The sequence below is a fragment of the Schistocerca serialis genome, chromosome 9 (assembly GCF_023864345.2).
Source record: "Schistocerca serialis cubense isolate TAMUIC-IGC-003099 chromosome 9, iqSchSeri2.2, whole genome shotgun sequence".
In the NCBI taxonomy this organism is placed as follows: Eukaryota; Metazoa; Arthropoda; class Insecta; order Orthoptera; family Acrididae; genus Schistocerca; species Schistocerca serialis.
Window position 1 is genome coordinate 139,580,621 of NC_064646.1, and position 13,398 is coordinate 139,594,018.

The following is a 13,398-nucleotide window of genomic DNA, read 5'->3' on the forward strand; positions in this document are numbered from 1 at the left end:
ATATTTGTCCAATGAATACCCTTTTATCACCTGCATTTCTTATTGGTGTAGCAATTTTAGTGGCCAGTAGAGTATACTGAAGTTTTCCCGTGACCAGCAGCGTCGCCCTATTTGTCCCCGACAGAAGTGGTCTGGGACCACGATGGCGTCGCCTCACCTCTCGCGGTCCTTGCGCTGCTCCCTGCGCGCCTGCTCCGGCCCCAGTTCCTTCTGCTGCTCCTGCTGCTGGCGCCTCTTGCCGCCCCCGTGGTGTCGCTGGCTGCCCGACTTTCGCAGGATGCCGGAGCCGCGCCGCGCCACGCAGATGCGGCCCGCCGTGTACGCGAACAGGCACAGGTTGGACACCAGCAGCAGCGCCATCGGCCCGTAGAAGTACACCAGCGTCGCCGGCTTCCCTGCAACCACAACGGCCACAGCCTCCCGTGTCACAAAGAACAAGATTTGCTGTAGATTTGCAAGAGCCGTACACTATCTGATCAAAAGTATGCAGACAACTATTAATAGACATTAGCATGGGGTGCGTCCATCCTCCGCTTTTATGCCTGCTTGATCTCTGCTGGGGACACATTGAATGAGGTGTGTGAATGTCTGTGATGACTGACAGCCCATTCTTCCTCAAGAACCTGTAATGCCACTTCCTCGGACGAGATATGAAAATAAAAAATTAGCTCCAAAATTCTCAATGATTTCCCCAAAACAAGTTCCAAATTTCATGAAAAATGAACAACCAAACAAATTCCAGTTAACACTATTATTTGGATAGTAACCAGTTTTTGTGACAGCTCCCTAACCCAAGGTCCTCGGTGGTACTTTTGGGGCAGTCACCACAAATTGTATAAAGGGTGGGTAGTGACCAGGCTGTACCTATGTCTGTTGGCCGAAAAATAGTTACTGACAAGAATTGCGCCAGCTAGAATGAAGAGATAACTTATCTTTATTTCTGACGAAACGTGCACCAGCAATACAAGTCCAAGTAATATCCAAGAGTAATCCGTGTACTGAGCCTAGTCGAATACAATAGCAAATATCACACTGCAATGGCTCCGCTATAAACTCCAAGAAAGGCTAGCAATAGACAATCGACAATAGACTGTCCGTCTCGGTTTTTTTCCCTTTATTGTTATTTTAGTACCTGAACAATCAGGTAGGTTGTCAGCGGCATGCTACGCCGCTCTTCAGCCATAGGGATAACAATAACAGTACACAGAATGGAGAATTAGAAATAACATAGTGACGGGCAAAAAATAGTGGTCAGAGATACACAAAAAACACGGAGCCGTTCACACTCGACGATAACGACACTGAAAACACGTTGACACGGCGCACATAACACTGATGAATTCGACGGCACAAGTGAACGTAGAAGCGTGACGGCGGACACTAAAAACACAAAACGACGTCACACACACGAGACACTGATGGCGATGATCTCCGGCGCGCGAAAGTCCACGTAGCGTGTGCGAGTCCGGGGACCTGCCAAGAGGGGAAGAAGGGTGAGGGCGGGGGGTGGAGAGGGGAGAACAAAAATGCCAATGGCTGAGGAGATGGGAGGAGGAGTAGACTGACAGGGGAGGGGAGGCCCGGGGTAGGAGTGGGGAGAAAGGGAGGAGGGAGGGAGGGTGCCCAAAGGAACAGACACAGGAAGAGGGAGGGAGGATCAAAGTTGGTAGGAGGGGTAGATGGAGGGAAGGAGGACATCATCAGGGAGGGGGAGCTGGCGGAAGCCACCTTGGGAGAGGGTAAGGAGGGTGGAGAGATGGAGACCGGGTGGGACGTGGGAATACAGGCGCGGCAGTGGGCGGGGATGGGAGAGGATGGGTGAGACAAGCGGATGAGGAGGATCGAGTTTGCGGGAGGTGTACAGGATCCGTATCCTTTCAAGGAAAAGGAGGAGGTGGGGGAAGGGGATGAGATCATACAGGATCCGCGTGGGGGAGGGGAGACGGATGCGATAGGCGAGGTGGAGAGCGTGGCGTTCAAGGATGTGTAGGGATTTATAAAAGGTAGGGGGGGCGGAGATCCAGGCCGGATGGGCGTAACAAAGGATAGGGGGGATGAGGGATTTATAGGTGTGGAGGATAGTGGAGGGGTCCAGACCCCACGTACGGCCGGAAAGGAGCTTGAGGAGACGGAGTCGGGAGCGTGCCTTGGCTTGGATTGTCCGGAGATGGGGCGTCCAGGAGAGGCGACGGTCGAGGGTGACGCCAAGGTACTTAAGGGTGGGAGTGTCCGTCTCGGGGCCAGCGCTCCTCCTTATATGGAAAAGGCAGAGGGCGCTGCGGACCCGAGCTCAGCCATGGCGCGACCTCTTCCGTCGGCGGTAACGCCCTGAGACGCCGACGACCGCGACAGGAACTGTGGCCAGCGATGTCATGGGTCAGGGCGCGCGTGCGCGAGTTGGTTGGTTGGTTGGGTCCGTGGATACAACACCCGTAATTGAATCAGGAATCTAATACTTAGTAATTTATTAACATATGAAAGAGAGATAGGATTCCAGTAAAATCAAACTCAAAATTCAAAATCGTAGTAAATCGCAAAATCATTATTATTAAAATTCGCTTAGTAGAACCAACTTTCCCAAAGAATACTCCGTGTGAGTACTCTTTGAGATTCGTGAGTAATGGCTAAGGATAATTCAATCCATTGTCACTATGTTACGAGAGTTAGCCGAAGCAGGTCATACTTCTGAATGCTCGTATATGTAGGCGCAATTAGATTGTTTTTTCAGAATTGATCATTGCGATCTACTATGACGCAGTGAAACGATACTTTGACTTCAAATGTTACGTTCTTTAGAAGTCAGATAGAGGACTTGCATATATTAGACAGAAGTGACTTTTAATTACGTAACCTGAAGTTAACACTATTTAGGAAGTGAACACAGATAGACAATTTCATACGTAATAACTAATGGACTATGGAACTTGGCGATAGTTACGAAGCATATAATTTATAATTCCCCCAACACCTGGGAAAGCTTCTTCCTCACGGCTCTGTTAGGAAGTGACTAATATTGTGTAATAAAGCAGCATATCGTGTCAATTCGCGCATTTATCATTCAAGTTTTACAATATTATTTATAGAAATAACGTGCTGCGACATTATTTGACTGAAGCGCTCGGCGCTTATATAGAAACTCCTTGACGTTAGGAATTAACAACACTGTTACGACAGATAATGGATTTGAGATTACAACCAGTCTATAGGGAATTTGGTGTCGCTGGAACTAATTTGAACTTATCATTAATATTTAAATAGCAACTGATAAACCATTGATTATAAACGATTTAATTACGACATTTGGTGAGGTAAATATTTCGCACATGTTGCGAATTCACTTCATCAATGTTCTGTTTGTAACGTCGATACCGATACATAAGAAATAACAATCTCATTGCTCTACCGAGAAGGTAATGAATTATTACAATGAAGTTCCAGAGAAACTGGTACACCTGCCTAATGTCGTGTAGGGCCCCCGCGAGCACGCAGAAGTACTGACTTGGTAGAAAATCCTAAGAATTTTGGTCTTATGTCAAAGCGGTAGGTGGATCAAAACAAAATGTTCAGACACTCTGTGACCAAAATTGTACTGAAACAGAGGATGACAGACTAAAGGCCGAAATACTAAACGTCTTTTTCCAAAGCTGTTTCACAGAGGAAGACTGCACTGTAGTTCCTTCTCTAGATTGTCGCACAGATGACAAAATGGTAGATATCGAAATAGACGACAGAGGAATAGAGAAACAATTAAAATGGCTCAAAAGAGTAAAGGCCGCTGGACCTGATGGGATACCAGTTCGATTTTACACAAAGTACGCCCCCCTTCTTGCAGCGGTGTACCGTAGGTCTCTAGAAGACCGCAGCGTTCCAAAGGATTGGAAAAGGGCACAGGTCATCCCCGTTCTCAAGAAGAGACGTCGAACAGATGTGCAGAATTATAGACCTATATCTCTAACGTCGATCAGTTGTAGTATTTTGGAACACGTATTATGTTCGAGTATAATGACTTTTCTGGAAACTAGAAATCTACTCTGTAGGAATCAGCATGGGTTTTGAAAAAGACGATCGTGTGAAACCCAGCTCGCGCTATTCGTCCACGAGACTCAGAGGGCCATAGACACCGGTTCCCAGGTAGATGCCGTGTTTCTTGTCTTCCGCAATGCGTTCGATACAGTTTCCCACAGTCGTTTAATGAACAAAGTAAGAGCATACGGACTATCAGACCAATTGTGTGATTGGATTGAAGAGTTCCTAGATAACAGAACGCAGCATGTCATTCTCAATGGAGAGAAGTCTTCCGAAGTAAGAGTGATTTCAGGTGTACCGCAGGGGAGTGCCGTAGGACCGTTGCTATTCACAATATACATAAATGACCTTGTGGATGACACTGAGGCTTTTTGCGGATGATGCTGTGGTATATCGAGAGGTTGTAACAATGGAAAATTGTACTGAAATGCAGGAGGATCTGCAGCGAATCGACGCATGGTGCAGGGAATGGCAATTGAATCTCAATGTAGACAAATGTAATGTGCTGCGAATATATGGAAAGAAACCTCCCATATCATTTAGCTACAATATAGCAGGTCAGCAACTTGAAGCAGTATATTCCATAAATTATCTGGGAGTACGCATTAGGAGTGATTTAAAATGGAATGATCATATAAAGTTGATCGTCGGTAGAGCAGATGCCAGACTGAGATTCATTGGAAGAATCCTAAGGACATGCAATCCGAAAACAAAGGAAGTAGGTTACAGTACGCTTATTCGGCCACTGCTTGAATATTGCTCAGCAGTGTGGGATCCGTACCAGATAGGTTTGATAGAAGAGATAGTGAAGATCCAACGGAGAGCAGCGCGCTTCGTTACAGGATCATTTAGTAATCGCGAAAGCGTTACGGAGATGATAGATAAACTCCAGTGGAAGACTCTGCAGGAGAGACGCTCAGTAGCTCGGTACGGGCTTTTGTTGAAGTTTCGAGAACATACCTTCACCGAGAAGTCAAGCAGTATATTGCTCCCCACCACGTATATCTCGCGAAGAGACCATGAGGATAAAATCAGAGAGATTAGAGCCCACACAGAGGCATACCGACAATCCTTCTTTCCACGAACAATACGAGACTGGAATAGAATGGAGAACCGATAGAGGTACTCAAGGTACCCTCCACCACATACCGTCAGGTGGCTTGAGGAGTATGAATGTAGATGTAGATGTAGACGTGCCGCAACACGACGTGACGTGGACTCAACTAATGTCTGAAGTAGTGCTGGAGGGAATAGACACCAAGAATCCTGCAGGGCTGTCCATAAATCCGTGAGAGTACGAAGGGGTGGACATCTCTTTTGAACAGCATGTTGCAAGGCTTCCCAGACATGCTCAATAATGTTCATGTCTGGGGAGTTTGGTGGCCATCGGAAGTGTTTAAACTCAGGGGAGTATTCCTGAAGCCATTCTGTAGCAATTGTGAATGTGAGGGGTGTCGCATTGTCCTGCTGAAATTGTCCAAGTGCGTCGGAATGCACAATGGACATGAATGGATACAGGTAACCAGACAAGATGCTTACGTATGCGTCACCTGTCAGGGTAGTATCTAGACGTATCAGGTTTTAAGGCGGCACGTAGGTCTGCTCCGGTAAACTGAAAGGTCGGCCGAACGAAGGAAGTGAGTAGGAGCAGGAAAAGGCAAAACACGTCGGTACTGCTTGTCAAATGGTAGACGTTTACTATAGGCAAAAACAAGTTGACAAACGGTTACATAACTTTCCAAAGAGGTGCGAAGTGTCCGGGCCGTCTGCTCTTGATGAAATTGGCAGAATCTGGAGCGGAGCTCGTAGAGCTCTCCCGCTTCAGCTAGAGTGCGCTGTCGTCGGTGTCTTTCGTAGTGCCAACTTTGCAACTTGTATTTAAGCCGTGGCATCTTAGCTATCAATACCACATCAGGGATCCCATATCATTCCATCTGCACAGGCCCGACAACATCACAGAGCATCCAGCAGCTTGAACAGTCTCCTGCTGACATGCAGGGTCCATGGTTTCACGAAGTTGTCCCCACATCCGTACACATCCATCCACTCGATACAATTTGAAACGAGACTTGTCCGACCAGGCAACATGTTTCCAGTCACCAACAGTCCAATGACGGGCCCAAACGAGGCGTAAAGCTTTGTGTCGTGCAGTCATCAAGGGCGCATGAGTGGGCCTTCCGGTCCGAAAGCCCAGGTCGATGATGTTTCGTTGAATGATTCGCACGCTGACGCTTGTCGATGGCCCAGTATTGAAATCTGCAGCAGTTTGCGGACGAGTTGCACTCCCGTCACGCTGAACGATTGTCTTCAGTCGTCGTCGGTCCCGTTGTTGCAGGATCTTTTGCCGGCCGCGGTTATGTCGGAGATTTGTTGTTTTACTGGATTCCTGATGCTCACGGTACACTGGTGAAATGGTCGTACGAGAGAGTCCCCACTTCATCGCTACCTCGGAGATGCTGTGTCCCATCGGTCGTGCTCCGACCATAGCACCACGCTGAAACTCACTTAAACCTTGATAACCTGCCATTGTAGCAGCATTTCTCTATCTATCAACTGCGCCAGACACTTGTCGTCTTGCCGACCGCAGCGCCGTACGTTCTCCGTAAACATATCTCCCTATTTGAATATGGATGCCTATACCAGTTTCTTTGGCGCTTCAATCTATTTATTTACTAACATTACAGCCTTGGTAACTATGGTGAATCGTTTGCTGCTAAAAATTAGTAACAAGTTGCATACAGACTCTTCGTGTTTTTCTAGAAATTCTCTTAGCGCTGTTATTTTTCTTATCTTTTAAATAATGACATTGTTAATTTAAAATATGTGCTGCATAAAGTACAATCTGGAAAATGAAAAATCTTTACTTTATTCTTAGGAAGAAATAATAGAATAGAGGAAAGATATAGATGATAAAAGAGGTCTATTTACCTGGCCATTTCAAGAGGGACGGCTTCAATAAACAGTTAGAGCCTGTCTCACCCGAGTTAGCGTTTTCTATTGTACTATGGTTACAACTGTATGTACTTAGGTGGCGAGATTAACTCTATGTGGTTTGTGTATGAGGCTTAACAGTAGTATTTGTTATTACAATTCCTTCGGCCATTTGCTCGTACCGTATGTGGGAGAGGAGCTCTGTGGACGGCGACCTTGAGCCTCGTCTCTCCGAAAGGCACTTCTTATCTATATTGTGCTTTCATCTTTGTGTAGTTAAGATTTATGATACTTCATATGTATGTTTATACACAATGTTATGAAATTCACATGTTTTACGATTAGCATCTAATACAGTTTACATATTAACAAATTACATGTTTGAAAATAATGAGGCAAAAAAATTACGAATTACTTGTTTTACTCTGTACAAACAGGAAAATTCGTCGTTTAATATTTTATTACTAACTTATTACTTGTAGTTTTGTTACAGTCATGTGATCTTTTTTAAAAAATCTTATGGGACTTAACTGCTATGCTCATCAGTCCCTAAGGTTACACACTACTTAACCTAAATTATCCTAAGGACAAACACACACACCCATGCTCGAGGGAGGACTCGAACCTCCGCTGGGACCAGCCTCACAGTCCATGACTGCAGCGCCTTAGACCGCTCGAGTCATGTGATCTGCTGCTATGTCTTATATGTATCTGTATCTGATGAAACTGATGTCATCATCTGTTCCCATATCAGTGTTTGAATCTCTGTTGTCCCATGCATCATCTTGAGGTGTAGGGTTTGCGTCTGGTCGCGATTTTTTATATGGTCGTTGCTGATTGTAAGTCTCGTGCAGACTACTTGATATTTCATCAGTAATCCAGTTAGGCATGCAACATTTATCTGGGTCTCTTAAAGCTTGCCCTATTTCTTCGATTTCTGTCATCGGTGTTATGTGTGTGTGTGTGAGCCCCACATTTTAGTGTTGTGTGGTCGGGGGATGCCTGTTCCCCACATTCAAATGAATCACTTGCGGTGCAGCTGTGTAGGGCGAGGGCCATGGCCCCTCAGCAAATGTACCATACCGAGACTTGGGTGAACATGTATGATCCTCAAACGTTCCTGGATATTCGAGAAGAAGGAGAAGACCCGACGATCCTTGTCAGATGTATCCTACTTTTCCCTTTGCCATGTCTCAACCTTCCAGAGATTTAATTCTTGTTTTTTTTTTTTAAAAAAAAAATATGCTCCTCTGCTCTCTCGTGTACCTTGACCAGTTTTCTCCGTTAGTTCTGAGAAATACGTCGTGAGTGACATCCGATGTGACCAGGCACTTGCTGCGAAGCACGGAAGAGACTCAAAGAGGGTTGTGTGATACATTCGCAGCATCTTCAATGATAGTCTGTAGTGAGCTGAGTTAAGCGTGGCAACATCGTGCGTTAGTCTTCTCGCTTTTTCAGTTGTAAATCTTACGTGCTCGTTGAATGACAACCGTTCGCCAAGTACATGGCTAGGTATCTTGTTGTCATTTTTCTCTGCATGCTAGTGTTGTTGAGCGTAATGCTGGGATTCCTCTGCAGTGTCCCTTTGATCAGCAAATATACTGTTTTGTTTGCTGCAATCGTGAGCTTGTTATTGCTGCACCAGTTACTGATATTTACAGAGAGTTGTAAAGCCTGGCTTTCGAGTTGCGCTCTCCAGTTCGCGGTTATTACTACCGGCAAGCCGTCGGCATAGACCCGTAGACTACTATACCATGAACCCTATTATCTTCGTCCAGATTATTTAGGTCTGGTTCTACGGCAGTATCCCAGAAAACTGGCCCATATATTGAACCTTGTGGGCATCCTTTAGTTATTTCCTTGATAACCTTTTATTTTCCTGCTTTTCATTGGGACGCCCTATCTTTGTAGTAGCCGAGTAAGCCATTGCATAGGACTATTGGTATCTGCATCTCTCGTAGCCCTGTGAACAAGACAGGCCACCAGTGACTATCGAAGGCGCCGGCTGTGTCTATTGCTACTGCTATTGTGTATTTTTCTTGCGTGTCCTGTATTATTTCCAGCATGCCGTTAACTGTATCGTCTACTGAGCTTTTGGGTCTGAAATCATACTAATGTGGACTAAGGTCGAACAGTGTGCCTGTAGTGGATTACAGAGCAGTCTCTCAGGTACCTTAGCCAAAAGGTTCAAGAGGCAGACGGGCCTGTAAGTCTTTGGGTTTGTTGGGTCCCGACCCTCTGATTTTTTGATGATTGCTATGTTCCAGCATTAGTCCGCAGCTCGTGGTCTTGCGGTAGCGTTCTCGCTTCTCACGCACGGGGTCCTGGGTTCGATTCCCGATGGGGACAGGGATTTTTCCTGCCTTGAGATGACTGGGTGTTGTTGTGTCGTCTTCATCATCATTATTCATCCCTAATACGGTCGGAGAAAGGCAATGGCAAGCCACTAGGACCTTGCCTAGTACGGCGGTGCGGGTCTCCGGTATCGTCCCCTTCGCTCCTCATAGTATGGAACCTCATCATCATCACTATGTTCCATATGGCGGGGATCCTACCTTGCAGCGACGCTTCATTCAGTATCACTGACAAGAAAGTGGTGATCTGCACGACTGTATTTTCCTAGTGCATGCCATCTTGACAAGGGGTCTTCTTATTCTTTAACTTTTTAATTGCTACCGCTACCTCTTTTTGGGCAAATTGGACAGTAACAGGTTCTTTTGTGTGGGTATCATCCATTTGTTTTATAAATCTGTGTGATGTTGCTAGTCATTCGTCTTTTCGCCATCGGGGAGAAGCTTGTTCAGTATGTACTCTGCAGAACGTGTCTAGCCACCTGTATAGTGCCGTTTGTGTGCCAAAGAGTTGGCAGTACTGTAGGCGTCTTTACCTTAACTGTTAAGGTTCCCCCCATACACTTCCCACCTTGTCTTGTATAGTTAAGTTTTACGTATTTGCTTTGCATAGCTGTGTAGTTCCAGTATTACTTCCCTGTCTTGTGCTGTGTTGGCCACTGGGATCTGGAGTGGAGTCGATGTTTTAACTCACCCCAGAGGTTTTGGGTTCAGGTCAGTCCATTTCAGAATGTTATGGCCCAGGAATGTTATGGTCCGCTAATCGTTGCCTCACAGATGCTGTTTTATGGCTGGGTGCATTGTCATGCTGATATAAACACTGATCCGCTCTGAACTGTTCCTCTACTGTGCGCAGAACACAGTGCAGTAGAATGTGTTCATATCCTTCCGCATTAAGCGTTTTCTTGAACAAAGTAAGTGGCTACAACCTAACCACGAAAAGCTCCTGCATACACCTAGTCCATACTTCGCTGCTTCCACTACACACGACGGCAGATTCATTGACACAGTTCGCGCTTAACTCCTCTTGCTTCGGCAACGTCCGGCACCACGTGGTCGGCCTGCCGATCGGCCCGCGCCCTGCGCCGCCGCCGTTCTCCAGGAATTCCCCAAGCCAAACCCTTCCATCGGACTGCCACAACATATAGCGTGATTCATTATTCCAAAATAACTCGTTTCACTGTCCAGTGACGTCGCTATTTAGACCACCTCAAGTTTCACACAACACTGACTACAGAAATGAGTGCCTAATGAGGAGCTGATCGACCACTGTACCCCAGACGAAGCACAGTTGTCTGCTAGCTGGAGTACTCGTACGGCCTTGGAACTCACGAGTGATTCGTCCCGCAAATTTCATCAGCCTTCTTTTCAACCATCCTCCACGGTGCTCGACAGTCCCTGTCCGTAAGAACGAGGTGCATTCAAGTTCTAAGGCCTCCGATTTTTTTTCTCCGGACTGGAAAGAGATAGAAACATGCGCATTGTTTTAAAATGAGGCCGCGTTCATCGTCAATACGTCCCAGAGATGGCAGCACCGTATGGCAGATAGAATGAGAATGAGAACGGTTTTAAATAAAATGGCGACGTTTTCCTTACTTGAACAGCGTGCTATCATTCGTTTTCTGAATTTGCGTGGTGTGAAACCAATTGAAATTCAACGACAGTTGAAGGAGACATGTGGTGATGGAGTTATGGATGTGTCGAAAGTGCGTTCGTGGGTGCGACAGTTTAATGAAGGCAGAACATCGTGTGACAACAAACCGAAACAACCTCGGGCTCGCACAAGCCGGCCTGACGACATGATCGAGAAAGTGGAGAGAATTGTTTTGGGGGATCGCCGAATGACTGTTGAACAGATCGCCTCCAGAGTTGGCATTTCTGTGGGTTCTGTGCACACAGTCCTGCATAACGACCTGAAAATGCGAAAAGTGTCATCCAGGTGGGTGCCACGAATGCTGACGGACGACCACACGGCTGCCCGTGTGGCATGTTGCCAAGCAATGTTGACGCGCAACGACAGCACGAATGGGACTTTATTTTCGTCGGTTGTGACAATGGATGAGACGTGGATGCCATTTTTCAATCCAGAAACAAAGCGCCAGTCAGCTCAATGGAAGCACACAGATCCACCGCCACCAAAAAAATTTCGGGTAACCGCCAGTGCTGAAAAAATGATGGTGTCCATGTTCTGGGACAGCGAGGGCGTAATCCTTAACCATTGCGTTCCAAAGGGCACTACGGTAACAGGTGCATCCTACGAAAATGTTTTGAAGAACAAATTCCTTCCTGCACTGCAACAAAAACGTCCGGGAAGGGCTGCGCGTGTGCTGTTTCACCAAGACAACGCACCCGCACATCGAGCTAACGTTACGCAACAGTTTCTTCGTGTTAACAACTTTGAAGTGATTCCTCATGCTCCCTACTCACCTGACCTGGCTCCTAGTGACTTTTGGCTTTTACCAACAATGAAAGACACTCTCCGTGGCCGCACATTTACCAGCCGTGCTGCTATTGCCTCAGCGATTTTCCAGTGGTCAAAACAGACTCCTAAAGAAGCCTTCGCCGCTGCCATGGAATCGTGGCGTCAGCGTTGTGAAAAATGTGTACTTCTGCAGGGCGATTACGTCGAGAAGTAACGCCAGTTTCCTCGATTTCGGGTGAGTAGTTAATTAGAAAAAAAATCGGAGGCCTTAGAACTTGAATGCACCTCGTACATGAGGTCTAGCTGGCCTCGGTGTAGCTGCGGTGATTTTCTCGTGTTTTCACTTCACGATCACATCACTGACAGCCAACATGTGCAGCTTTAGTAGGCTTAAATGTGCCTCATAGATTTCTTGCTCACCTTGCATGCACTGACTATGCACGTTCGAACACTAAGCTCTCCTGATCGACCCACTCTGGTGTTACTGCTGCCCTACTCACAGCACAACACCCACTGCCTCCTTTTATACCGGCGGGTTAGCCTACCATGTCATCTTGCGGTCAGTTCCGTGTTATATAGTAGTGACTGGACATTTTTGACCAGATAGTATATTTTCGATGTTGTAGGCACAGAACATCAGCGAGCACACTACTTTCAACAATGGAGTTTGTTTCACTCAGATGTTCCAGTAAATTCTTTAATGGATATGTGGCTTTCGACTGATAAGTCATTATCGACAGCCATATAAAAAGTGAGAACAGTATACAATGCACACTGCGACGGAATTATTCTTTGCGTGTTAATTTATCTTTTAACTTAATCAGAAATACATAAATTTGATATGTGCATAGATGTTGTACGAGGGGCGTTTGAAACGCCTGTGCAAAAATAAAAACTACTGACGCTTTTGGGGTAAACCTTTATTATTTTTCGACTTCGTCTCCTTTTAGACTTATACACTTCGTCCAACGCTGTTCTAATTTCTTGATCCCTTCCGAATAATAGGAATTGTCCAAGTCTGCGAAATAGCTCTTAGTTGCTGCAACCACCTCCTCGTTCGAATAAAATCTTTGTCCCACCAGCCATTTCTTCAAATTGAGGAACAAATAGTAGTCCGAGGGAGCCAAGTCTGGATAATAGGGGGGGATGTGAAACGAGTTGGAATCCTATTTCCATTAATTTTGTGACCACAACTGCTGAGGTGTATGCTGGTGCATTGTCGTGATGGAAAAGGACTTTTCTGCGGTCCAATCACCAGCCTTTCTCTTGCAACTCGGTTTTCAAACGGTCCAATAACGATGAATAATATGCACCTGTAATAGTTTTACCCTTTTCAGATACTCGATGAGGATTATCCCTTGCGAATCCCAAAAGAGAGTCGTCATAAACTTTCCGACCGAAGAAATGGTTTCCGCGTTTTTTGGTGCAGATTTTCCCTTGGTAACCCATTGTTTAGATTGTTGTTTGGTCTCAGGAGTATAGTAATGTATCCATGTTTCACGCACAGTGACGAAACGACGCTTAAAATCCTGTGAATTCTTCCTGAGCAGCTGCAAACCATCCTTGCAACACTTCACACGATTCCGTTTTTGGTCAAGCGTGAGCAGTCGCAGACCCGATCTTGCGGATAGCTTTCTCATGTCCAAATGCTTATGCAAAATATTATAT

At 46.0% G+C, this 13,398-nt stretch overlaps 1 protein-coding gene across 1 annotated transcript in view; it reads right to left on the reverse strand.

Moving 5' to 3' along the window:
• The window catches only part of LOC126419422 (uncharacterized), a 308,724-nt gene that overhangs the window by 54,215 nt on the left and 241,111 nt on the right, over nt 1-13,398 (reverse strand). Inside the window, exon 9 of the mRNA XM_050086609.1 lies at nt 215-395. Within this exon, the coding sequence (XP_049942566.1) occupies nt 215-395 (181 nt within the window). The remainder of the gene's footprint in view (nt 1-214; nt 396-13,398) is intronic.